Genomic DNA, 27,816 nt, shown 5'->3' on the forward strand with positions numbered 1-27,816 from the left:
TTGTTTATGGATAACTTCACAGGCGGGAATAAAATTCTGTAATAATAATCGTGTTCTTGTTGTTTTTCTTTTGCATACTTGTGTGTGTGTGTATATATATATATATATATAAATATATATATATATATATATATATATATATATATATATATATATATATATATATATATATATATATATATATATGTGTGTGTGTGTGTGTGTATATATATATATATATATATATATATATATATATATATATATATATATAATTGTATGTTACGACATGGACCAAAACATCAGTGCCTATGTTGACCAGAACATGTTGCATTTACACACAAATCGTAACTAGTTATGATACACGCCATGAAATTATACATGTGTGATCTCTGTGTCTGAAAGTGTATCACCTATCTTGTGTCCCTATAATGAGCGAAAGTCAGACTAACAAGCCGACAAATTCAACACCAAGCTTTCGCTCAAGATTTGAATTTGTCATTATGCTAATTTCGGAAATATCAACTTCTGATTTATGGGAACTATCATCTTAGTATCTAACCAATTTAACGAATATATAATCGATTTCTTGATAAAAAAAAATCATCCAGTTGCAGCCAGTGCCGGTTTAAAGGACAGAATGTTTGACAGATGTCTGCTAGGTGAATACAGTTCTCTATGGTTGTCTGTTAGTAAAATGCGTATGTATTGATTAGAATAACCATCATTTTGATTTTCTCATTTCAGCCTTCACTCTTCAAGCCTCCTGGCTCTCGACATACGTACGACAGGAGGTAATTTCAGGTCATGTCTGGTTCACTTATTGATTTTCTCCGTAATATTACACTCACTGTATCAAAAGTGTCCTAAAACAATTGTGTGGTTCCGATTACTCTCAATTTTAATAGGTTGGGAAGGTAGATTTTTTCAAAAATCATGTGTGAGTGTCTAGTTAATTAAAGTAGTTATATTTTCCGTTGCTTTCGATATGATCTCTGTGTTACAGGTTTCTTAAGATGTACAGCCAGTACAGATTGGAAGAACAGTTTCATATTGTCTTTTTTAAGTTGATGTCAGTTTCCGCAGACGGTATTCAATGCGAGACTTCACAATTTTTTCGATTTTATTATTTTTTTCTCGAATGCGTGAAACAAAGTTTAGGATCGGCAGTGAAAAACTAGGTGGGGTTGGGTAACCGGAAACAAACAAGCCCTAAGTTAGTGATCATTTAATTGCTCCTTTTGATACAACCACGCAGGAATCAAAACGAAAACGGAAACTCATTTAGGTCTATTGAAATTAGGACGATTGAAATTGTCAGTTGATGTGAATACGAAATAACTTTAGTTGGACATGTGCAATATAGAGTTTAAAATTGGAAAACATTATATTCGACTTCGTAACTATTATCACCCAGTGTAACAATTTCTTGTATTAAGGGTTACAGTGTCCAGGCACATATCTCAAGCTTAATTCGTGTTGGAGTTTAAACTTCCATTAGTTTGTTTTGAAAAATTGTATCAAATCTATACACTCGTTCAGGACAAAAGCTATATTACGTCTGACACACATCCATTATTGCTTCCCTCATGTATTGATGTTCGTTACATACCTTCAATAATCAATATCTTGTCAAGGTTCTATTACACGCGTAATGTATTAAAATGTCAACACCTACAGGATCTGTTGGATGCAATAAGATTTATACAATCACTCTACGCTTTGAATGAACAAGAAGTTGCTCAAAGAGACAGTGCCAATATTTGTACGACTCCATACACAAATCATTCATTTTACTTCCTCAGAGTGATGTTTGCCTTAGATACATGTAACTAGTGAACGCCGTGGCTAAGAGTTCTTGTCATAGAGAAATGCAACAAAGAACCGAGCGATTAAATATTCATTTTGATATCACTCTACAGATATTGCTTTTCGTTTGTTTACTAAACATGTTTTTCCTTCTTTGAATACACAAAAATATCGAAACAATGCAGTTATTACAACATGTGGTAGGTTTCAAATCACAAGTCGTGACAGAGAAATATTCCACTGCCTCCAGATTCAAACAGTATGACAACAATGTTATTCAACTCATTGCATGTGTTTCTTTTGCAATATATATATACTATGTTTCTTCTGAATACAGAATGAAAGCATTCATTACTGAAAATGTAAGTTATAAAGGTTCAAGATTTCCGGTGACATTTCTAGAAATTTGTAAAGTGACGATACAAAATATAGTGTACCAATAGTGTGTGGACATTCTACAATACACATAACGACTCTCCTTTATTGTACATCTATGTCAAACTTTAGCATGTGTAATAACCATGTAGTCCACTTTGAAATGCATTCTACTGTGTATAATTCCCAGTTTATAAATTCGTCTTTGTCTATGAAAGCCCAAAGTGTACTTGCTGAATGAAATATAGCGTGCGAAGAGTTTTATCAACACTACTGGATGGTACCGGTAACTAATTAACTGAAGAGCTAGTAAAATGTAAAATGTGAAAAGTTTACAAGAAACCTGATTTTGCTTGCTGTTGTATTGTCCAAATACAATCTTCAAAGTTACAATACTTTGTAGGCAATCCTTTGAACTTGTATTTATATAATTACATTGATATGTCTATGTCGTACTTTAAATCCTATGGTATTGTGAAATATTATATATAAAAATACTATCTTCTGAATGTTGTTTAAAGTGCATCTATAATAAACAGATGTGTGTGATTAACAAGTCTCTGTTCACATACGTGCAGATAATAGCAAAATCTCGCAAAAACAGAGAGTTCACTCTCAGATCTCGCAAAAACAACTTCAGTTCACTCTAGCTCTCAAATCTCTCAAAAAACAGTGAGTTCACTCTCAATATCGCAAACACTATGAGTTCACACTCAAATCTCGCAAAAAACAGTGAGTTCACTCTCAGATCTCGCAAAAACAACTTCAGTTCACACTCAAATCTCGCAAAAACAGTGAGTTCACTCTCAAATCTCGCAAAAACACAATAAGTTCATTTTTAAATTACCAAAAAATAATATGTTCACATTCAAATCTCGCAAAAACAGTGAGTTCATTCTCCGATCTCGTGTAAAACAGTGAGTTCACTCTCACATTTCGCGAAACAGGGAATTAACACTCAGTTAACGTTCTCGTTCGGATTATCGTCACCCAATCATTTCTGTCAATTTCTAATAATCTGTTCTTCTTTGCTGCAAACCCTAAGGTCAATGAGTGAAAGCAAAACGACCACTTCTTGACAATTCACTTCAAATTTCAATTAGAGCATAACTAAATAATTTAATTCAATATGTGTATTCTGGGTCAAGAGATTACTGTAATAGATCTTGAAAGGATCAATGATACTATCTAAATGCATGTCTCTGCTGTATCCAGGAACAAAATTACTTTGAAATTCTTATATCACCTTTTGCCAAAGTCTTTTTTTTTATATGCGGCACGAAAATAATTAATTTAATAATCGTAAAACGACAGACTGACTTGTTGTTTTGAACAATGCATTTGTATTTGAACCTTGAAATAAAGAAAATTGTAAAGTCCCCTCCCCATATCCCCAATTTATGAACATACAGCACTGTAATCGAAACACATGTTTCGTCACGTTCTGGCATATTATTACCACAGGGGTAGTAAGCATATGATCGACGATGCTTGTTATTTCCCATTTAATTAATATATAATATATTAATTAAATGAATTATTCATTTGTCTACCCCTAACAAATTATATAAAATCGCCTAACTTTGAAAATATCTGTAACCTTAAGACTCTAAGTACTTCATCATGTATTTAATAAGCAGTAAACAACATAAAATCAGTTTTGTTCCATAACAGAAAACATAAAAATGAAAAAAATTGTTGATCACATACTCACTGCTCTCTGTGATTGTACTGCGATGTCTCTCGGACGGTGCTATTTATAAACAAGGGGTGGTCAGCTTTGTACTTATTTGTAGACCTCTAAAGGCTCTTCGATTACAATAAGTATTTTCCGTCATATGTACTGATCCTGGATATCACACAAACTTTCATAATGATCTTAATCGATTGCATTGATCTAATTAGATACCAAAATGATAATATACACATCCACATGATTAGTAAAAAAAAATTAATTGATGACTCCCATAGTTGACTGAAGAGATGACATCAACCACATAGATAATAAATGGTTTCGCCCAAGGGTTCTCAAGGAAATGCTAAACATGATGTATTCAAGGATCTCGCAAAGTTTTCTACTGAATGATCAACATATCACGTGGTTGAATACGAATCGCTGTATATAATCTTAATGTAAACATGCATACACGCAAACTCTTCCTAACAGCATCAGCACATGGACTCCAGATAAGCCCTGGATTTCTATCTTGTCAAATGGCTTCTCTAACGACATTTACGCTTTTTACGATAGCTTTTCAGTTCCCTATATTTTTCACTGAGGGTGATAACTTTAACGTGCTTATAATGATGCCATCTGGTTTCTTTGTCAAAGAGATGTCTGCTACGATGGTCGCGTTAGATAAAATAAACGCAGATTCAACCTTTCTACAAGGTCACCATCTCTCTTACGATGTTTTGGATACCGAGTGCCAAGCGACGACAACGTTGGGGAAACTTGTCGATTTACCAGCAATACTACAAAATTACTCGGCATTTATTGGACCGCTGTGTTCTGAAGCCTGTATCATCGCAGCGAGGCTGGCAGCATACTACAACAAACCGATCTTTACCGGGCTGTGTTCCAGTCACGAACTTGATAACAAGAATGTCTTTAACACTCTGATCAGGACATACGGGCCACAAACCAAACTTGGAGGATTTTTCTCGACAATTTGCAAGGCGTTTAAATGGAAACGTATCTCTCTTATAGATACAAATTTTCTGTTCGACGTAGTCGCAAACGGTATCAAAACGTCAGCCTTAGAAAATAACATTACTGTCGCCTTACATGTTACTTTACCTACTGTCGTGAACACAGAAGTTCTGGAAAAGATCATGGAAGATGTAGTGAGTGTCTCACGAAGTAGGTGCTACTTTTTAGCGTATCATTATTTCATTGTCACAATGTATGACGGTTTTATGATTACTTCAAATTGATGCCATTTAGCTAAATCCACTTACCTACGCACATATAAACACACGAATATGTCTGTGTTTGTGTGTGCCCGTATGTATGTATGTATGTATGTATGTATGTATGTGTATATGTATGTATGTATGTATGTATGTACATGTGTGTATGTATGTATGTATGTATGTATGTATGTATGTATGTATGTATGTATGAACATGTGTGTGTATGTATGTATGTATGTATGTATGTATGTATGTATGTATGTATGTATGTATGTGTGTGTATGTATGTATGTATGTATGTATGTATGTATGTATGTATGTATGTATGTGTGTGTATGTATGCATGTGTGTGCGTGCGTGCGTGTGTGTCTGTCTGTCTGTATGTATGTATGTATGTTTGTGTGACGGACGGACGGACAGACAGACATACAGACAGACAGACATAGTTAGATAGATAGATAGATAGATAGATAGATAGATAGATAGATAGATAGATAGATAGATAGATAGATAGATAGATAGATAGATAGATAGATAGATAGATAGATAGATAGATAGATAGATAGATAGATAGATAGATAGATAGATAGCAGTTCTGATACAAATTACCCATAGTGGGCACAAACGTTCTTGTGAAAATAAAGTCGTGTCGTTAATCATTTCCGTTTTTTCAAAATCGATTTTCACCAACCCGGCAAGTGATTGGTTAAAGTAAGAAAGAGATCACCTTTCTTCTTTTTGAACTACAAATAAATCTATGGCTTGCTCAAATTTCAGGGCTCTAAGACTTTTGCTCGTTAAAAAGTAGGTTTGCTTTTTTGTGAAGATTTGATATTTGATTATTTCCCTTTCATCCAACCGACAACTATTAGGTTAAAGTTCTTTAAACCGTACAGAAATATATGTTGTGCTCAAATTTCAGAGATGCGAGAGTTTCTTTAATTTGCCTTTCGTATTTTGAAACGATGCCAAATGATTTAATTATGTCTTTTATTCGCGTTTGCTTCGTCAACTTATTTATCAACAGTCGTATTTGGACTGTGGGAAGCTCAAATTTCATGTTTCTTGACATATATTAAATTATTAGATTCGTTTTATAAGCTGTGACACTTTAATCGTTAATCTTTCACATCGATCTACTATAGCGCTTGTGACGTCAACTAAAGAGTCAACACGTTGAATTGTTCTCTATGTTGTTAGATTGATTTTAACAATGTACGTGTACTTTCATTTATGGTTAGGAAATATTTGAAATAAAATGAAAGTGATTTTAGGTTTTGGGGTATTTGAATATAACACGTGACTAACGTAACAAGTTTCAATAAGGCGACAAAGTATGGTACATGTACTTCCTGTAGTAGAGAAATCAAACATGGGACTGACTGTCCTTAAGCATGTCAATGCAATCGATGAATAAGATTGCGTATTATTAGCTTTCATTCGTGGATACCATTGACTCTTTCGTCTACCGGAAATCTATATAGCTCTTAGTATTGATTTACTTTTCATGATACATGTAGGGCATGCTGTCGTCGTACGAAAAGGCTATGAATAACGTCACAGCCTGTCTATATCTATTTACATGTCCATACTGGTTAATTCGTATCTAATTCGAATTAACTGATCCAGATCAAAGCCTACTGTAAGTGGTGGTTTCAATCTGGATCGGTCAATTCGTAATGTAATTCGAATCGAACCCATCTTTCATATTTTTAGTGTAGACGGAAAGTGTATTCGAAGTGATTAGATTAGTTAAATTCAGATTGGATCAGGTATGGACAGGACTATAGATTACAACTATATACAGATGATTTTTTTTACAATGAACGTCTCCAGCGACAGAATTGAAAAAATTCCCGCTGTCCAACTGATGTTAAGGGGGGAGGTGTCAAATTCAAAAAAGTCGATAGATTTTTCTTATACTTTGCATACTTAAACATTGTTATCTGAATATGTAAAAAATGCAGAGAAAATACTATGTCACCACCTTTGTTTTCAGGATAACGACCGTTTCTTGTATGTACATATATATTTTTTGGTCAAAATAAGTAGATTTACAACAATTAACTACAACATGATTTTTGACAGTTAAAGATTATCCCAAGAACATCAAACGAACTTATGTATTAAAGTGCAATGTATAGTAGGTCCAGACATATTTTTTAAAATTTATATTCATTATTTCATAAAATATTATGTTATTTTATCCCCAGCTGGTTTACTATTTTTAAAGAAAAACATAAGAAAATAGCAAAAAAAGATAAAAGTCCGTGATAGATTTTTTGTATACGCTGTATGTGTACATTGTATTATTCCAGCTACTTATCAATGGCAAGAACATATGGGGTCACCACGTCCGTTTAAATTCTAGAACTGAAATTGTCACCCCACACCCCATCTAAATTTTGACATTTTCGACAGAAATATCTTATGAAATTTTGTTGAATTTTGACAAAAATTAAAATGAGCTTGTTTATCTTTGCACCTATGTATAATGTACCAATACCCCTTCATAAATAGGCAACAAAAATCATTGTGTGTATGCTAACTTGAAAATGCCAGTAAAAAATGTGACCCCCAACCCCATCAAAAATTTAACATTTTGGAACAAAAATCACATGAAATTGTACAATATTGGAACACACAGGCACCAAGGGATATATCTATCAGTTCATATGTATGCTAAATGAACTTAACTAATCATATATGGAGTTTATTTCTTTCTCCAAACGCCAAAGTGCCCATAATATTCACAATTGTAACCCCCCACCCCTTCAAAATTTCAACATTTTGGACAAAAATCACATGAAATTATACAATATTGTAACACACAGGCAGCAAGGTATATTTCTATCAGTACATATGTATGATAAATCAACTGAACTATTCATGTGCAGAGTTTATTTATTTCTCCAAAAGCCAAAGTGGTCATAACATTCAAAATTATAACCCCCACCCCCCACCACCACCCCATCCAAATTTCAACATTTTTGGACAAAATTCACATTAAAATGCAAACTATTGGGACACATAGGCACCAAGGGATGTTTGTCAGTACATAATTATGTATGATAAATCAACACATTAGGGGCTAGGTCAATAGTTCAGTGTAGGATAAACAGCTAAAAACTTTTAGTTAACCCCCCCCCCCCAACTTAAATGGCCAAAATTGAAAATGGATATCCAATCAAATCAGTATGTAGTAATGCAATGAATACAAAGCCAGTATTTAATTAGGAAAACAGTTCTTTTGTTGACACTTTATTTTAGTGCTGTTCTACAGTGTCCATTTCTCAATTTGGGGAAATTTTTTAAAAGAAATTATTGCATGTTTAGGGATACAAACAGACCCATTAAAAGTAAAATCGTTTCTGTAGGATGAGAGCGAGCTACACAGCTAAAAACACCCCAAAAGTAAAAGAATTTAGATTTCTATCCTACATTGAAATATATATTGATCTCGCACCTTATATCTCCATTGTTGAAATAGTTAAATGTTGATTTCATATAATGAAATTGCTAGTGTTTATTGCGGAGTGTGGTCACTATGAAAAATAGGAAGTAACTCATCAAATTGAACTATAAATAATACTATCATTAGCTGTTGATGCACTGAACTCGGCATCCAGTAAATGTACCTCTAGCTCTGCATATGTGGGGAACCAAAAGCTACAATGTACGCTACTAGATGTATTTATTGATTTTGGGTACAAAAAAACATGTAGAACCCCTCATTGAAACTTTATAGTAATGTTACCATGGATACTTCTTTATGGGAGACAATGTAAATAGTTTTTATAGTACAATTTGTATAATTTGTTGCAATTTGAACTGTATGCTTTACTATAAATTATTGAACACTCGACTCACGCGAGTCAGTGTGACTACCAGTATAGTTGGCGAGACATAAAAAATAAATCTATTTTTGGTTGAATACATCGGAAAAACAAACTATATTCATTAAAACTCATTGGCAGGACGTTATTATATTGATACAGGGATGTATAATGTCTGGGGGTTCTATTGGGAATGAATACATGTGTCGGAAACTCTAGTCCTGCTTGCAGACTGTGCACGCTTGGAAGGGACGACTTATGCCGTATGCAAGCAGGACTACTAGACCCCTAGCGAAACCAAACAAGTGCACACCATCGTGGGAGAGCAGAATACCGACAACAGAATAAGTTTTGGAAGCCTTTTACAAAAGAGTACTGTTATCAATTTGTTATATGGTGTTTTTAAGGCCGGTAAATGACGATGTCTTCGTGGTTGCATGATCGATTTTACTGGAGTTCAGGGACTGAAGTTTCTCGATCACCGACGCTACGCGACGTGACCACTGATTACTAAGAAAGTAGCGACGGAAAACATATAAAATGCTAAATGATGTTTCAACTAATAAAATTTGCAAATTTGCTTCGCAACACAACTTCAGTGTGCTAGGGAAGTTTTTGAAAAACTTTGCGTAGTCCGATGATTTTATGTTTTGCTTCTATGGTACCTGAGAGTTGATTGTTTACGTACATTTGAATAATGTTTTTGTTGCAATTTTTTCGCTATTGTTGTGTCTACGTACGTGTAGTGCGGAAAATTTTAAAATGCGAAGATAATTTTATAGTGATCAATATGTCACCTTCTCACGTCAAAAAGCACACACTGGCAAAACCTGTCACCATTATTAAAATTATATTCATGACAGTATAACTTACTCTGTAGAGATGAAAGGTGTGAATGGTGTGTGGACCACGTTTCCAGACCGGCAATATAGCGTAGGGAGTGTGGTTGATGATACATTTCATCAAGTCTAAAATTTATAAAACAGCTCCTCTTTAAGTCATGCATGGTAGTAAAGCTAATTTTCTTCGCAAGGACTTCTGAAACTCAGTTATACGAGATTACCTTCCGTTCACCCCCTAAATCTCCATGAGTACGTACAGTGCTTGAAAAACATTTAACACTTCACTTCACTTCCGGGTTTTTTTCGCGTTCGAATGTTGACAAGAGCGCGAGTTTCAGTCTGCGCCAAAAGTTGCGTCGTTGACGTAATCCGAATTTGACACCTCCTACCTTAAGACGGCGACCCCACAAACCCGTATTTGGGCCAAAATTAATGTATGGTTCATAGTTTCCTTCTGAATTTAATTGTCATTTTCAAAATGGCTTTATAGATGAGGATTTGGTTACTTATTTATTTCGTCTTTTTAATTTATAAAAAAAATTATCATGGCTTCCTACTTGAAAAATCAATGTGAAACAACACAGACCAAGTATGTGTTAGTAACGCACTATATTAGAAAAAGCTACAAAAAAGGTGTTAAAAGTGTCTTATTGTTGTACGTACAATAACAAACATTTTACACATTTCTTTTGCAATTTAATGAGTTACAAACAAGTACTTGGCATATGTTGGGTCACATTGATTTTTCAAGTAGGAAACCATAATGAAATTATTTTTGAATTAAAAAAAAAAACAAAGTAAATGCCAAATCGTCATCCAAATGGCCACTTTAAGGTAATCCTCCTGTTTTTTCTCTGTCTTCCTAGTTATTGTTCTACTAGTATGGGGTTCGTACGTACGTGAATTAATGGTCATTGCAAGTCGTATGGGATTAATCAACGGAGAATACATATTTTTCTGTGTGTCCTATGAGGACGATATCGGCTATGACTACTATAACTGGGAAGTAGAAGGTGATGATGAAAATAATGTCCATGCCAAGAATGGCTATCAGGTAAATATTCAGTCTTTACACCCACCATCTACTACTATTATTATTATGGAATCAGTGATGTACCGTTAAATGAAAACTGACTGAAATATGTTGTCATATCATTTTCTTAAGGACATCCAAAGCAAATTTATACAGCTTCATTGTCAAACTGATGTTAACATGGCGACACCACAAACCCGTATTTAGGCCAAAATTATCGTGTTGTGTTGTGATGTGATGTTAGTTGTCTTAGTACGTAGTTAACGTCGTCCTTCATTTTGTACATTGCCACTCTTTTAGTACGCGTGCGCTAATGCCACGTGACTTCTACATGTGCTATGTCATAATTGATAGCTAATAAAGATTTACAAAGTTTTGGAAATTTATGAAATCAAAAAAGTTAACTGTAATGCAAAGTTTCATAACTCAATCGGAAGTCTATCATACCCTCTATCTTATTGGATTGGTGTACTCCGTGTACCTTGGTTGTGAAAATATGTACAAGGAAGTCCCATCGTAATGACATCCACACACACACACTCAAATCATGTTGACGGTGTAGTCTTCCTGTTTTTCCTGATACTTCAAGACAAATTTTCATTCCGCTAAAGTAACCAGAAAATTCAAACTGCCACGATAACATCGTATGTAGAATATAAATGAAATAAATCAATGAAATTCTTGATCGATCAGAACTGATGTGATGTTTCCATAGTAACTGTAATAGCATTTCATGATAACAATTATCAGGCTATTCGACCTACTTTGGTTAGTAAGTTGAGGAAATATTTATTTATTTAGTTATTTTATTTCCTTCTGTAAGGAAGGTTATATATTAGGGGTGAAAGGTCTTTGCATGTGTCTCTGTGTCTCTGTGTCTCTGTGTCTGTATCACGTGTTCTGTATGGTAATGGCAAGAACTAATTAGGTTTTGGTAAACATGCCATGAATATTAATGAGCAATTTACGTAATTAATGATTTTCTGTAATTAGGCTTTATCTCAAGAATGCACGCTTCAAATTCATTATAACATGGTACATACACTTACGATACAAAGGCGCATCTGTCCTGAAAATATTATCGATTTTGCTTTTATTTTTAATAACAATACAAGAGACACAACACACCGAGCAGGATCCTTTACCCAATCACATTGAAAAGTGATTAGCATTGCTATTCTTTCACAGTGCAGTAAAAACAGGCTTATAATGAAAACATTACACATGGACTTGATTATTTTGATGGCTGCAATTGTTTATTTTCTAACTGATAAATCAACATATCAACTTGACTACTTTATACCCCCACTGTGCATGGCACCTATGTACGTGATTATTTTGCATAAGAAGTTGTCTGAGCGTGTGTATTAAATGTCAAGTTACATAAGTGAAACACCAAGGCAAACGTATTTATGCTGTAAGTTCATTTTTTTGTTTCAGGCGCTGCTCTTCCTATCATTATACATACCCGACACTGCTGACTTCAAAAAGTTCTCCGAAGAGGTGAAAAATCGAAGTTCAACCCTTTACGGCCTTACGTTTGAAGCAGATGAAAAGGCGGGTGAAATATTTGTGTTCTATAGACTACAAAACTGCCGGATAATAATGCAATACTTTGAGAGGTTTCATTTCTGGTGGGGAAAGACTTAAAATGCAATGTTTTCCATTCTGCTATGTTCCAAGTATCCCTTCTGCGACATAGTGATTCTTTTAAAAAGTGCAAAAAGAGGAGCCGTTTGTCTATGTAAGGTTTCATCACCTTTATGTAAGGAGGACTGCAACATTTTAAAGTATATATCAGTTTAAACTGTGCCTATTTGTTAAATTATTGTTTAATTTGGACTCGGTAGTTTGAACAAAGTTAAATGCTAAATTGCAGTGTACGTTATTAGGATAACATTTGATGTACTTGTTAACATTTGACAGGTTTCACCCTTTCCTGCTATGGTTCACGATTCCGTGTTTATCTATGCTTACGCCTTGAACGAAACTTTGCGAGAAAATGGCAACACCTCTGACGGATACAGTATTGCACAGAGAATGTATGGAAAGCAAGATTTACCAGGTGAATAGATTATCTACTAATTTAAAGTGGGGTGAAAATATTAAAAACCTTGATTAACCTATACAATGAATGTCCTCTCTAATAATTATTACAATTCTGGCATTGTTAGAATAGTTGATTGCATAGTTAGTGATTTCATCATTTTTATACGTATAATCAATTATGTCATTGGGCAGTTGAATGTCTTACGTGTAATATCAAGTTTGAGTTCAGTCACCTGGCAGTGATGATGAAGTATGCTTCAATAAGTAATGTGGAACCTTTCTATGGAACTTTTCACTATGCAGAAAACATTACGCCCCAAATTGTATGATGTAGACAGCTTGTACCCCTTTAATAAACCGTGATGGTGACGTATTAACCACCCAGTCGCAAAGCTGGTCGCTAAATTCTAGCAATGTGTGACGTATTAACCACCCAGTCGCAAAGCTGGTCGCTAAATTCTAGCAATGTGTGACGTATTAACCACCCAGTCGCAAAGCTGGTCGCTAAATTCTAGCAATGTGTGGCGTATTAACCACTCAGTCGCAAACCTGGTCGCTAAATTCTAGCAATGTGTGACGTATTAACCACCCAGTCGCAAAGCTGGTCGCTAAATTCTAGCAATGTGTGACGTATTAACCACCCAGTCGCAACGCTGGTCGCTAAATTCTAGCAATGTGTATGGTACGTAGTTTGACGAAAAACACGATTGATCAACAAACATGGCAAATGTAAGGAAAACATCTATACATATCCCAAATCAATATTTTATTCGAAACAATTTGATATTACAGATTATTTTTATCAGTGACAAAATATCGATGATGATCGTCGATATCTGTACAAACCCACTACATTATGTGTTTCTTACTGACGCTGGCGGTGAATCGTTGCTCGTGTACCTTTTTTTAAAAAACAAATGCAATATATGGCCGCAGAAAGGTATTCGTTAAACGCATATAATTTCTATATATTGTAGGTGTGCTTAAAATGACACTTGATGATAATGGCGACATGGATTCAGATTTTATGTTCCTTCAATTCCAACAGCAGGATGACGGTGATTTCGAGGTAATGCATTTAATTCAAAACGACCTACATGCACTATAGATCAATACCAGACGTATCACGCACATATAGTATACACAGTGAGACTCTACTCTCAATTCTGTATTTGTTTTCATGTAAACGTACGTGACCATTTTATGGCAAAAAGCTTTGATATCAAATATATCATCGAAGTCGAAATCCAAGTTCAAGGATACTAAGTTTTGTATATAATATTGACTTGTTTTACAGCATAAATGCACGTCATATCAATTTGCCTGCATGAATTCGAATATCCTTATTCTGTGTACAGCCAAAGTGTATATCGTAAATGTTATCGGAAATTCAACTAAGGTCGGATGTCCAAAGCTGAGATTCAAAATTGCAATAACCATGTAATGATACCCAAAGTTGAGGTACCTCACCAATCATTTCATTTGAATGTGACAGTCATGGCCCTACCGTTGGTAAATTAAAAATACAAAAAAAAACCATTTCAGTAATCATTACAAACCAAATGGACAGTTCCCTGGAAGTTATAAATAGTTACGAACCTCTTCCCCTAAGTTAGAATTTAACTCAAAGCTTTGTAAATTTCTAAATTTAGACTAAAATAGTGTTAACGTCATGATCATCAAACATCATTTTCGCGATAGGAATTTTGTTTTTAAATATTGGGTGACACAGAAGTTGTGGGACGAAAACAATGATATAGTTTAGGGTGTCAAAAAATCGCTACTGGGTTTTTTTAAATGTCCACGTTTACCTCTCTATAGATAGTAACTCTTGCTAATTACTTTGGCAAAAATAAATTCCTTGAACTTATACCTGGAACGGATGTAGTTTGGCCAGCCGATGCAGACGGGCCACCAAGTGATTCACCGATATGTGGTTTTGATGGCGAGTTGTGCATTGAAACAGGTAGGAAATATTTGCATCGTGATGCCATCTCATACTTACGGCAATGTATCGCCATTAGACACTACGTGATACATCAGATGATGCACTGGTGTGTGTGGTGGTGAGGTATGTACTGAAAAAAGCAGGAAATATGACGTCACCATTTCGTCATTTCATCTCAACACAAAGGGATATTTTCAGGGCACAGTCCAAACGCAAACGTTTTCTCTCTGTGTTTATGACGTCATGACGTTATTATACTAACTGAAACATGTTTGAAGACTACACTATTAGTAACCGTAAACACGTGTACTTTGCATATTGTTGTTAGGCAGGCCACTTGACGAAATCGATGACGTCATTTGTAGACACGTGCAATAGTTATTTTGTATTTATATGTATTTTACCAAGTAGATTAAGATGTATAACTCATCACTATTACCTAATCAGTTAAAACTGGGTTCAAATGTACCTTTTTAGAAAATAATACGGTTGTAATTAGGTCTTAGAGTGTTACACCTGAGTTACTAGATACTTTTTTAGTGTGAACGGTTTAACTTTCACGATGAAACAGGTATAACAGTTACTATATTTCATCCAGTTATCATCCAAAATCTAATCTATAAAATTAATCACCGTTCTATAGGTGTTCGTGATCTCCTTACCGTGGTAGTGTCTGTGGCATCTGTTTTCGTTCTGATTTTTGTCATCGCCACGGCGGTTCTATACAGGTTGGTAAATCAAACATGTACAATCGAACTAAACCATCGTTTTATCGACATTTTTGATCGAGTAGCAACTTCACAATGTCAATATGAAGCACTCAAAAAGCATTTGATGAACTTTTAATATTTTAACCATAAAGTTTATGATGTAGCCATAAATGCCATAAATGCCATACAAATGAATTCCGTATCTTACATCAAGAATGGCACCTCTATAATATGAATCTTCCAACTGTTTTTTTTTATAATTAAGTTTATTTCATTCACTGATTTAGCACATGGGGTTCTCTTGGTATGACACATCTTTATCCAAATCAGCAAATCTCTCAGAAATGCTACCATGCATGGGCGTGCTTTCGTGGACTGATCACGCGCTCATTTGCATACATGTATAATGTATGCAATAATGTTTTCGGTATTGCACTGCAATGTAAATGCCACATATATATATAATTATCTATTTATTTATTTATTTATTTATTTATTTATTTATTTATTTCGTCACACATACAAAGGAAACTTACATCACTAGAAAGAAAGGTTTGATTTTGAGTGACAAAATAGCACCATTGTAACTTCTATGATTTTAATCAACTTTGAAATCATTCAAAGAACCCTTACTGCACTTCCCATGTTCAGCCATTTTGGGGATTCCCTGCAAAGATTTCTGGCAGTATCTCTTCTGACGACATCACAATTATTCAATTTTAATCGATCTATTTGTATGCTTCACACAACAGGTACTTTAAGCGACAAAGAGAAATTGCACATATGTTGTGGAAGATAGAGCCACAGGATATTGTATTTGACCACAAACCTGCACAAAGTGCGTCATCTCTGGTATGGGGTATTATGCATCGATTTTTTAAATATCATTTTTATATGAACGTTGTCAAAACATGTTTATTACCATGTCTAGAATAAATTATATGACTCTTGAGTTTAATATGGTATGACGTGTCCTTTATAAGTGAATATGCAAAACAATGTGACGTATTAAAAAGTATTGTTACAGTAAATACTATGATTTAACATTAAAATGAAGAAAATAGATCGCTATGTCAATGTCATTACCGATTTCGCACGACACTGACAACAATTGTAGACACCTGTAGAATTTTGTCACATGACAAAATTAGCTAGAACCGAACATTTTGGTATCTTTGGTATCCAAGAGTTTGAAATATGTTTGTTCGTCAAACTGAAAAAACAAGCATAAGAATATGGAACATTTTTTTCTCGAATATGATGACATTTCAATGGCAGTTATCTTACTCTATGATATTTCAGTGGGTGTTATCTACTCTATGATGACATTTCGATGGCTGTTGTGACTTGTCTACTCTGGCATCGATTTTATTTTCTAATTTGCATGCTATCTTTTTTAAGGTCTCGTGTCCATCATTAAAGGGTTATCAACAAGAAGAACAGGTGTTTACAAAAATTGGAATTTATAAGGTATGGAAATGTAATTTATAATTGTATGCAAGTCCAACCTTGTCTGAATTTTTTAAAAATAAACACGCATTGTCGATAAAATAATAAATTTGAATTACATGCCCAATATTTGATATCGATAAACTATTACAGTTGCAAGTACTCGTATGTAGCGTACTTGTCTAAATACGGTAGGGGTTAGAGTAGGTAGATTTGACTGAGTAATAACCTCTACATCAAGCATACCCATTGTTAGTTAGAGGAAATATGAATCTTTTTGAGCCGTCGATGTATCAATATGCCGTGGTTTCACAAGTATATTTTCAGTTCACTCGTTGATGTCTTACTGAGTCATTGATTATAAAGAGAAAAATAATGCACATCAAGCAAACCTAAAAATTAAATTGTCAGGAGGTCTGAAGGTGTAAATAAAATTATCAGTTTACTTTACTTTACTTTACTCTACTCTACTCTACTTTGCTTTACTATTCTATAATTTACTTTTAAATGACTACACGTGACTATATTTTACTTTACTTTGTTTTACTATACTTTACTGTACTAATACTATACTCTACTTTGCTCTACTTTAATATACTTTGTTTACTATAGTTTACTTTCAATTTACTTTACTTTTCAACTTTCTGCGCAAGACTGTGAATGGAAAAGTTCAACTTTGGAATTACAATATACGAAGGATTTAAGCAGAGTGTTATGCTGTGATTTAGATAAGCATAAGGTAGAAGACTTTGTAACCATGAAGGCCGACATTTATCTGTACAAAAATGTTGTATTTTTACATACAATTTCATGTATGGAGGGGGGATGGGGATCAGAACATGGACAAAATTCAACCAGGTTGTATGGTAGTTAGGTTAGAGACAACGAACTATGTGGTTGTTACGTAAATCTTTGAACCATCACAATTTTGAGTTTGTTTGTGTAGGGAAACTATTGGCAATACGTCCACGGATGGGTAATAGTTCATCTTTATTGCTGAATGTTTCGAAACCAGCTTTAGGGTCTCTTAATCATTCACAGTTGTTGTGATAAATTATCATTCCCATATTTGTTTGCCCAGAGTTTAATTGTATTGTTCATCAAATAGAAATGCCAGTATTTCAACATTTCTGTTATGTAGGTTTTTGTCTCCAAAGATTTTTAGATTGGGAATCCTTTAATTTAGTGCTGACTGTTGGAAGAGATAAATCAAACATCAAAGGGAAAGAGTCTACTAAAGCCTTATTTACTCGCCGTTAGTTTCCCTACATAAACAAAATAAAAATTTTGAGAGTTTCAACTTGTACGTAAGAACCACACAGTTGGTTATATCTAACCCAACTACCATGCAACTTGAATTTTGTCCATGTTTGAAGCACCATTCCCCCCTCATACACAAACAAACTCAAACGTTTGAGGGTTTCAGCCAGTACGTAACAACGTACCACACAGTTAGTTATCTCCAGCCTAACTACCATACAACCTAGTTGGATTTCTTTTCCATGTTCTCAGCCAAAGTGGATTTTTGGTCTTTTAAAACATCTAGGGAACGAGGTTTGCAGTTATTGAGATCGATCATAGAAGGATGAAACTTACGAAACAAACCCACATAGAGCTAAACAAAGTGAGTACTGGCTAATCCAAGACTGTAGTTTGACTTACATAAAGTTACACTTGCTGCAACTAGACCATTTTTTGAAAATATTTTGTTAGATAGAATTATTTTTAGTATTGTACATTACGAGGTGTATTGAATTGTCTCTAGGTAAACGTGTGTCTGTACATATAACACGGTAGGAAAACTAAATTGATTTGCATTTTATGGTACGGACTCTGTAATCAGTGCTCCATCGACCAGAACATGTTGAATTTGCTTACAAAATGTAATAATACACGAGAATATGAGATGAAATAGTACGTGACAATCGTTGTGACTGTAAGTGCATGTCCTTAATTGAAAGTTACATTGAATATTTAGTAAGCATTACCATATATAGGTATCGGGCGAGACAAGTCAAACTAACATGGAAACATTCAAAACTACACTATAAGGTAAATATCAAGTGAATAATTATGAAATTCATGCAAATTAATCTCTTTTGTTTGTTTGTTTGTTTGTTTGTTTGTTTGTTTGTTTGTTTTGTAATAAACATTTTAGCTTCGTGAGTTCCACCATCCTAATCTAACAAAGTTTGTTGGCGCATGTGTAGAAGTACCCAAAGCATGTTTGCTTGTGGAGTATTGTTCGAAGGGAAGCTTACAGGTAAGTTTTGTATGATACTAGTATGATAGAATTACATTACCAGTAACACGTTTATATGACTATATGGACAGACGAGATACGGCAGTCAAATCGTAGGTTTCAGCCGACTCACACACATGTTTCGGGGTCCCATGACTGCCACGAAAACTCGACCATTTATGGAAGACTTTTTCCCCAAGGCAACTCTCACAAAATTCGGATAAGACTCGTCATGTTCGTTAAAAAACAATACTCACGTCATCGGGACAAGCATGGAGGACGATGACATAAATAGAATGTTAGATATATTCAAAGACTTCAATTCTTTTTGTAGGATATACTTGAGAACGAGGCTATAAAACTTGACTGGATGTTTCGTTACTCATTGATCTTTGACCTCGTAAAGGTAAGTGTCTTTAAATGCTAACACATTTTTATATGATCTATGATTAATGTTCAAAGAAATGTCTAAACATAAGCCTTAATATTGAAACTTAGTATGATTCGTTTTCAAAAATCAGTAATTACTGTTAGTCTAATATGTATTATTTACTTATTTTACACAAACTCTATACCAATGACTTGTTTACACACAACGTATGGATTTCATGTGTGGATCTTTTCTAAAATTCCACGGTGATCTGAAATCCTTCAAGTGTCTAGTAGTTGTCGATATCCCCTCTAGTTTATCACGTTCTTTAAAAATCTGTAATTAGTGTTGGTCTAATTAATACGTTCATCGTTACTATTTATGTCGTTAAAACTGTTCACCTCTCAATGTTTATATACAGGGTATGGATTTCATACATGGATCTTTCCTAAAATTCCATGGCAACCTGAAATCCTCCAATTGTCTGGTAGATATGCGTTTTGTATTAAAGATAACTGACTTTGGCTTAAGACAGTGGCGTGAACACATTCCTGGCTACGATGATGATAATGACACATTAGAATTATCAGATTATTATGGTAAGTCATCATTTCTCAGGTCATTCTGAAATCTAACAAAGTTGATTCCCAAGCTTAAGTGTCTTGCTATGACACTATTTCTATAATATAAAACCAAATAATCATTAAATGTCACATCTGTGCTAGAATTCGTGAGAAGTCTAAAAAAAAAAAAAGAATTCAAGAAGATCCATGGAGCAAGTCTTCGACCCTTTCTCTAGCTCTTAACATGTTATTTCAATGATTCATCTTCTGATTAGGTGTATAATTTTCGCCCCGAAATAATTGTCACTGACCGAACTTTTTTTCTTGAAGCGAGTATACCATACTCAATCACCTAAGCACTATGGGTGATATTTGGTTAATTTATGTTTGTACATATGTTCTGTCAGTACTAACTATCAGAAACTTTTAAAGTGCATTATAATTTAATTAAAGAATCCCTGTCTATTGTATCGTTTAGAGTCCTTGACAAATTGCAGTCGCAAAATGGTTGGACGTGATTTGCCACGGATTGTTTAGGAAATGTGTTGATCATACTCTTCATTTAATCACGCATTAACAGGTTTGTTCTGGAGAGCACCCGAATTGTTACGAAATGTATCAGTTGATCAGGGAACACAAAAAGGTGACATCTACAGTTTTGGTATTATCCTTCAAGAAATTATGACACGGAGTGGTCCTTATGAGACTGAGTTAACTGAACAATGTCTGTCACCAAAAGGTCAGTCCATAGTTTGTTTGTTTTCATTTAACTGTTTGTTTTTGTGATTATTTGTTTATGTATGTATGTATGTATGTATGTATGTATGTATGTATGTATGTATGTATGTATTTATGTATGTATGTATGTATGTATGTATGTATGTATGTATGTATGTATGTATGTATGTATGTGTGTATGTATGTATGTATGTATGTATGTATGTATGTATTTAAGTATGTATGTATGCAAGTATGCATGTATGTATGTATGTATGCATGCATGTATGTATGTATGTATGTATGTATGTATGTATGTATGTATGTATGTATGTATGTGTGCGTGTGTGTATGTATGTAAAACTATGTATGTATAGCTGGTTGGATGGGTGGTTGGTTTGTTGGTTGGATGGATAGTTCGTTGGTTGTTTGGTTTTTTTTGTTCTTTTTGTTCGCCTATTTATTAATATTCATGTTTACTCGCTTGTTTAGGTGATGTTCTAGAACTAGTATCACTGATGACATTCATGATTTTAGAAAATGCCACAAGCTTGACCATATTTATCTACTATTTTGTAAACTGATACGAGTCCTATTACGAGCCCATATCAATATAGTGAGGAAACAGCATACATATCTGAAATAACTAGAATTCATATGATTTTCATAAATGTTCTATTAAAGTGATTGGCAAAAGATACAGAAACTTCAGACTCTTATATGGGTTACCTTAATTATTGTAGCCATTTGCATTTGTCAAGTAAATTTAAATGAGACAGACCTTTTTTATTGCCAGAGTTACATTACATCAATAGCAATTACTTATGTTTGCTCTACATATTGTATTTTAATTTGCATCTCTGTGATGAAAGAAGTTGAGTAAGCAAATGTATGTTATTGAATCAATCCCCCTAAAGCAATAATAAATCTTCTGACATGAAACCTTGTGAAACCTTTCCTTCCTACAATAATAGCCATAATTGAAAACGTCAAAGGAACTGCAGTACCACCATTTCGGCCAAAAATGGTGTCATTATCTCAAACACCGGATGACATCATTAATCTAATGGAGAGATGCTGGAGTGACGTAGAGGATGAGAGACCAGATATTGTCAAGATAAAGCAATCAGTTAAACTCATGAGTTCACAGTTAGGGTAGGTCTTGTTTAAGTAAGAAATGAGAGGGACGGCTAGACAGACAGACAGACAGACAGACAGACAGACAGACAGACAGACAGACAGAAAACAGACAGTCAGTCAGACAGACAGACAGACAGACAGACAGACACAGACAGACAGACAGACAGACAGACAGACAGACAGACAGCGCTTTCGTAAATGTAATTAAAACAGAAAGAAGGGAAAGAAACCAAAATCATCTGTCACCATTTAAAACATAAATCATGTCATATTTTAAGTATTTGAATTACTTTTATACTCACCTCAAAACGTAACATAACTAATAAATATAATTTATGACGTAGTAGACTGTCATCTTCTCCTTCATATTTTGATACATCGCCGGTCTATTTTCTTCTACTGATATATGTGTTTAATTAATTGTTCCATGATATTGAGAGATTGACGTTGCTTACTCTTTCCAGGATAAGTGGAAATATTATGGATAATTTACTGAGGAGAATGGAACAATATGCAAATAATTTAGAAAGTATTGTAGCTGAAAGGACAACTTTACTTGTGGAGGAAAAGAAAAAGTCTGAAAAGCTGTTAGAACAGCTCTTACCAAGGTAATATATATGGCTCGTTAACGTGAAATGACGTCACCTCTGGTTATGAGACCAATCTGATTAAAATCCGATGTATAGACAGGCTACGGCTCTTTTATCTACTAATTTACTTCATCGTAATTATGTCTTTTACATGCGTCTTTTGTCTTAGGAGGTAACACTCCGAAGATAAAAGACGCATGTAAAAGACACAATTACGATGAAGTAAAGGTAAAAAAAAGAGCCGTAGCCTTCTACACATCGGACTTTAATCAGATTGGCTGTGAGACATATACATTGTAGAAAGTTTACTGTCTTCATTGGATGTATAAAGCTGTACTATCTCTAACCGGAATATAATTTTAAAAAATCACTTAGACAATAAACAATAAATTCACTGGAACTTGATAAAATACCACTAATTTGACATCGTGCATGTTAATTTGGGATCAGTTGTAATCAGAAGTAGTACATTCTCGCAAACCAGACTTGTTATTAATTCCCCGAAACTTGATAACGTGCGTAGTGGACGGTCTCGTAACAGAGGCGGTGGTTTACGACGATAGAATTAGTACAGCAACAGGTTAATATCGTTCTCGTATGGAGGTGGAGCGCGATGATTTTTAAGCGCGGACTCAAAATTTAATTGGAGTGGATTTTTGTACCATAATTATGTGTTCACCTGCACAAACGCATGTAACACCAGGTGATTTAATACTGTTCAGGGTGTATGATATTACGAGTAAGTCATTATAACCAAAAACCGTTTCAGTTGCACATAGTGTAACTTTAAGGTTAAAAAAACGAAAGATCAGGAAAGAAACCATTTTACATTAATCAAAGTCTATGAATTTCTTGTGAACTTTGCTCCAACAGAAACTAATTTCATCTTTTTCTTGTTATTTCTGTTACCTTTAGAGCTGTTGCTGAACAATTGAAGCAAGGTAGATGTGTCGCTGCCGAGGCCTTTGACAGTGTGACGATATTCTTCAGTGATATAGTTGGTTTTACTGCATTGTCAGCAACCAGCTTACCCATACAAGTGGTTGACCTTCTAAATGACCTCTACACATGTTTCGATGACATCATCGATAGCTATGACGTTTACAAGGTGCGTAAAGTTCAGATAACACGTTTACTGTTTAGAGATTTTCCCTACATCTTGTCTGTCACTGTACAAAACGCCAGATGGAGCACTATTTCTGTGTTTAGATTGTTTTCATTGATTGTTTGTTTGTTGCGTATTTGTAAGTATGTGCCGGTGTGTGTTTGTTTATTTGTTTATTGTTGTTCTTGCTGATGTTGGTGTTGTTGTTGTTGTTGTTGTTGGGGGGTGTTTGTTTGTCTATCGGTATGTTTTCTGTTTTTGTTCGATTGCTTTTGATATAATTAATTCGAAACTAATCGGTTCGTGAAATATTTGCCAGTATTAATACATAAAATATTTGCCAGTATTAATATTTATATATACACATTGACAGAAGGAACACATCACGAGTTTAAGAGTAAACCACCCACTCACACACCCACCACCACCATCACAATCATCATCATCATCTCCAGCATTACATAAAAATAACACACATTCGTACAAGTCTAAACGTTCCCGCTTCTCAAATTGCTCAACTTTTGTAGTCTAGAACAGATGCAAACAACGTGACACAGTATTATAATTTTAAAATATAATTAAGCAAAATATGAAAATATTACATGGCACAACAAATTATTGTACAAACAAAAAAAAAGACCACAGAACGTAAAAATCATAAAAATATGACAGCAGTTGGATCTCACCATAGTATACATGACTAAACGCATCGTTAATGTTATTCTAGGTAGAAACTATTGGCGATGCATACATGGTGGTGTCTGGTTTACCCATACGGAATGGTATAACCCACGCCAGTGAAATATCTAAAATGGCCTTGGCTTTGCTGAAAGGTGTACAAGCCTTTCGTATCCGTCATCGTCCAAATGAACGATTGAAACTTCGTATAGGCATTCACTCAGGTAATTTCAATACATTTTGCAAGAAAAGTGAAAACCGAGGATGGTTATTTCAAAATTGCTTAAAGTTGTGTGACATAAAGTTATGTGTTGTATGTATGTACTTGACTGTTGCACAAGATAAGTATATTAGCGTTAGCCTTGTCTCGATATATCCTACGTATACTGAGGGACTGTACACAAATGACAGGAGGGGAGGATATATTTGGTGTATTTATTTGAGGGAGGTTCATTTTCTATGCAAGCGTTTGGGGGCAGGGTCACTATTTTTTAAGAATTATATTTGTGATATTCCAAAGACGGAGTAAGAGAGTGTCAGTATTTTTTATTCAAGTTCTGAGATCTAGGCCGGTCAATCTGGAAATCTGAAAAGTACGCACACAGAAATATCCCTAAAATGTAACCTTCCCTTAAGGACAAGGTAAATACATGTCGTGACAGATAGTTGTGTGCATATCAATAATTGTTCTAGGTCCAGTCGTGGCTGGAGTTGTTGGTCAGAAAATGCCACGATATTGTTTATTTGGTGATACGGTCAACACAGCATCTAGAATGGAATCGTGCGGTGAAGGTAGGATATCTTCCAACTGTGTACGTTATTGAAAATTGTAAATGAAGTTAAAGTGTCCAAAAAACGACACAATCTCCCGGGAGGGTTAATTGGGAAGCAAAAAAACTCACTTTAGCGTCATAGAAATGTTTGAAATATGTAATGCAGTTAGGGACTTATTTAATGTATTTAATGAGTCAACGACGATGGAGCAACGATTTCTTGTGACAATATTTCTTAACAGCGCCATCCACGACAACATCTACGTTTCGTCCACGCTCGCGCTCTATCAACGCAATGCATCATTTTGACGAACTTTGACACAAGAGAATCACACACGCGCACCAACGCACACACACGCGCGCGCGAATGCTATAAGAATATTTATTCATTTTTAACCTTTTTACAGCCTTAAACATACATATCAGTGAACAGACGTATGAGATCCTAACAGCTATCGGTGGATTTCAAACTGAACTACGAGGACAAATAGCAATGAAGGTAAGTCTATAATTATATGTTTGCTCATATTTCCATTCATGATTTAAATGTCTAGAAATAAGTAATTAAGCAATCATCAAATCTCAATAAAAATGCCGTTAATTATGAAACAATTTTTAATAGACATTCAATTGACGTCAATTTAAGTTATTGAAGACCAACGTTATTTTCAAAATTGGGATCAAAGTATTCAAATCTCCAATTTGTGATTGTATAAACATAAATTTAAATCGGCATAATTTCATAGATTGAAATCTTATACAGTCAATCCAAAGAGACTATAGAGTTTTAATTAGATGGCGTGATGTTTTTTTACATCTCACACAGTTCGTTTCTTGTTAGGAGTTATACAATGTAGACACAGATAGCGCCAACGGACATGAAATGTTACATTTGATCTCACTGTGAAAACAAATAAATCGTTTTGTGTTTGAATCTTCCCTATTTCACCAGACAGTGATATTGATTTCTGTCCACTGTGAAATAAAATGTATATTGTTATGTCTCCTTGTTTCCTATCATTGTCTGTGTTGTATGTAATTTGTAACAAAATAATTACGTATGAGACGTAAACACATCGTGCTGCCTAATTGAAACTCGATAGTCACTCTGGTTTGGTAGTAGCGTTTCCATTTTTTATTTATAATAAAATACATCTAAATTGCAGGGGAAAGGAAATGTCACTACCTATTGGTTACTAGAAGAAGTCAAAAGCGGCGATGACAAAAACGGAACTATTGAGATGAAATAAACCCAGATGGGAATGACTTGATATATATATATATCATTGATGCCTGATGCGATAGCCTGATGTCTATATAATTGAATGGGTCCATGTAATCCAAACGACAGTGAAATGTGTATGCCGAGAGTGAAACATTATTGACAAGTCACATCTTTGTTCTTGTTGTTATTGTTGCTTTTCTGTCTTATCCGTAAAAGCAGAAGTTTAGATGTCAGTAAGGACATTTCGGAATCTGAGTACCGTTATCTTTTTGAAAATATTTTTTAACTTTTTACTACTGTATCCAGGTACAGGAATCGAGTCGTCAACCTGACAGGAAAGATCATTGCTTGCAGTCGAATACAACTTTCAGAACATTACATCCAGTCGCTACTCAAATTCTCCAGGAACAAACACATTAATTTCATCCCGTACTCCGATGCCTTCCGTCAGGTCGGCGACTCGATGATTCTCTCTTGAACACAAAAGTTGTTATTATATAAAGGATGCTTTTATTTATTCTCAATGTTTCACCCATTGGTTGAGAGTCACTTTCATTATTTATGGTTAGACGGTATCTATTTCTGTATGTGTGTGTGGTGTGGTGCTGATGGTGGTGGTGGTGGTGGTGGTGTGAGAGAGAGAGATTGCGCGTGTGTATGCATGTGTGTGTGTGTGTGTGTGTGCGTGCGTATGTTTGTGCGTATGTGTGTAGCTATGTCGTCTACTAGATATGTTGGAATTCCGTGTCGTCAAAACGAACCTTTCCACAGTGTGTTTTCATTTGTTGGACGATAAAGCTTCTATATTGATAACGATTTTCTTAAATGTATTAAATTTCAAACTGAAATGTTATTAGCAAAGATAAATAGGTATGTATTACATTTCTAGGTTTATAGTCTGATGATTGAGATGTCAAGGACAAAATTAGAGAGGACCAATTGGACAGCTGAATTCTTCCATTTTTGTGATATTGATATATTACGAGAGTGGTAAATAACAAGATGAGTATCGGAGAAAGAATCCAAAATCTTACTATTGTAATTTAGTACATTGTTGTATCGTGCGTCACAAATTCTCGTACGTCAGATGTTTGGTGATCGATTGCAATGAATCGATCGGTCGCTATTGCAATCGATGTAAACAAAGAAGCGAATAAGGCTGTGGTCTCAAATTACGTCGCGCCCCCCTGGGGAGAAATTGGGGGCTATGAACAAATTGTGGGGTTCGAAGGGAGGGGCATGGAAATTCTGATGGTCTGAACTGGGGGCCATGAAACATTTTGCTCAAATTGAACCAAATTAAACCTCAGAGAGGAATATATATATATATATATATATATATATATATATATATATATATATATATATATATATATATATATATATATATATATATATATATATATATATATATTGTAATAAGTGTTATTACCTTTTTACCTGAGTAAACATTAATTTTAATAAAGT

The 27,816-nt window shown here is 34.5% G+C and overlaps 1 protein-coding gene across 1 annotated transcript; it reads left to right on the plus strand.

Annotated features, from left to right (window-relative positions):
• The first annotated feature begins 4,302 nt into the window (after positions 1–4,302).
• On the plus strand, positions 4,303–26,374 carry LOC144442132 (atrial natriuretic peptide receptor 1-like). Its single transcript, XM_078131400.1, has 21 exons — positions 4,303–5,026; positions 10,624–10,811; positions 12,231–12,347; positions 12,717–12,855; positions 13,817–13,908; positions 14,661–14,805; positions 15,431–15,515; positions 16,250–16,349; positions 16,899–16,967; positions 18,493–18,570; positions 19,105–19,209; positions 19,523–19,594; positions 19,980–20,157; positions 20,702–20,860; positions 21,813–21,993; positions 22,443–22,586; positions 23,484–23,676; positions 24,401–24,575; positions 25,045–25,143; positions 25,532–25,623; positions 26,291–26,374. Exons 1-21 carry the CDS (start codon positions 4,303–4,305, stop codon positions 26,372–26,374), a joined length of 3,219 nt encoding a protein of 1,072 aa, XP_077987526.1.
• The last annotated feature ends 1,442 nt before the right edge of the window (positions 26,375–27,816 follow it).

The sequence above is a fragment of the Glandiceps talaboti genome, chromosome 11 (assembly GCF_964340395.1).
Source record: "Glandiceps talaboti chromosome 11, keGlaTala1.1, whole genome shotgun sequence".
Classification (NCBI taxonomy): domain Eukaryota; kingdom Metazoa; phylum Hemichordata; class Enteropneusta; family Spengelidae; genus Glandiceps; species Glandiceps talaboti.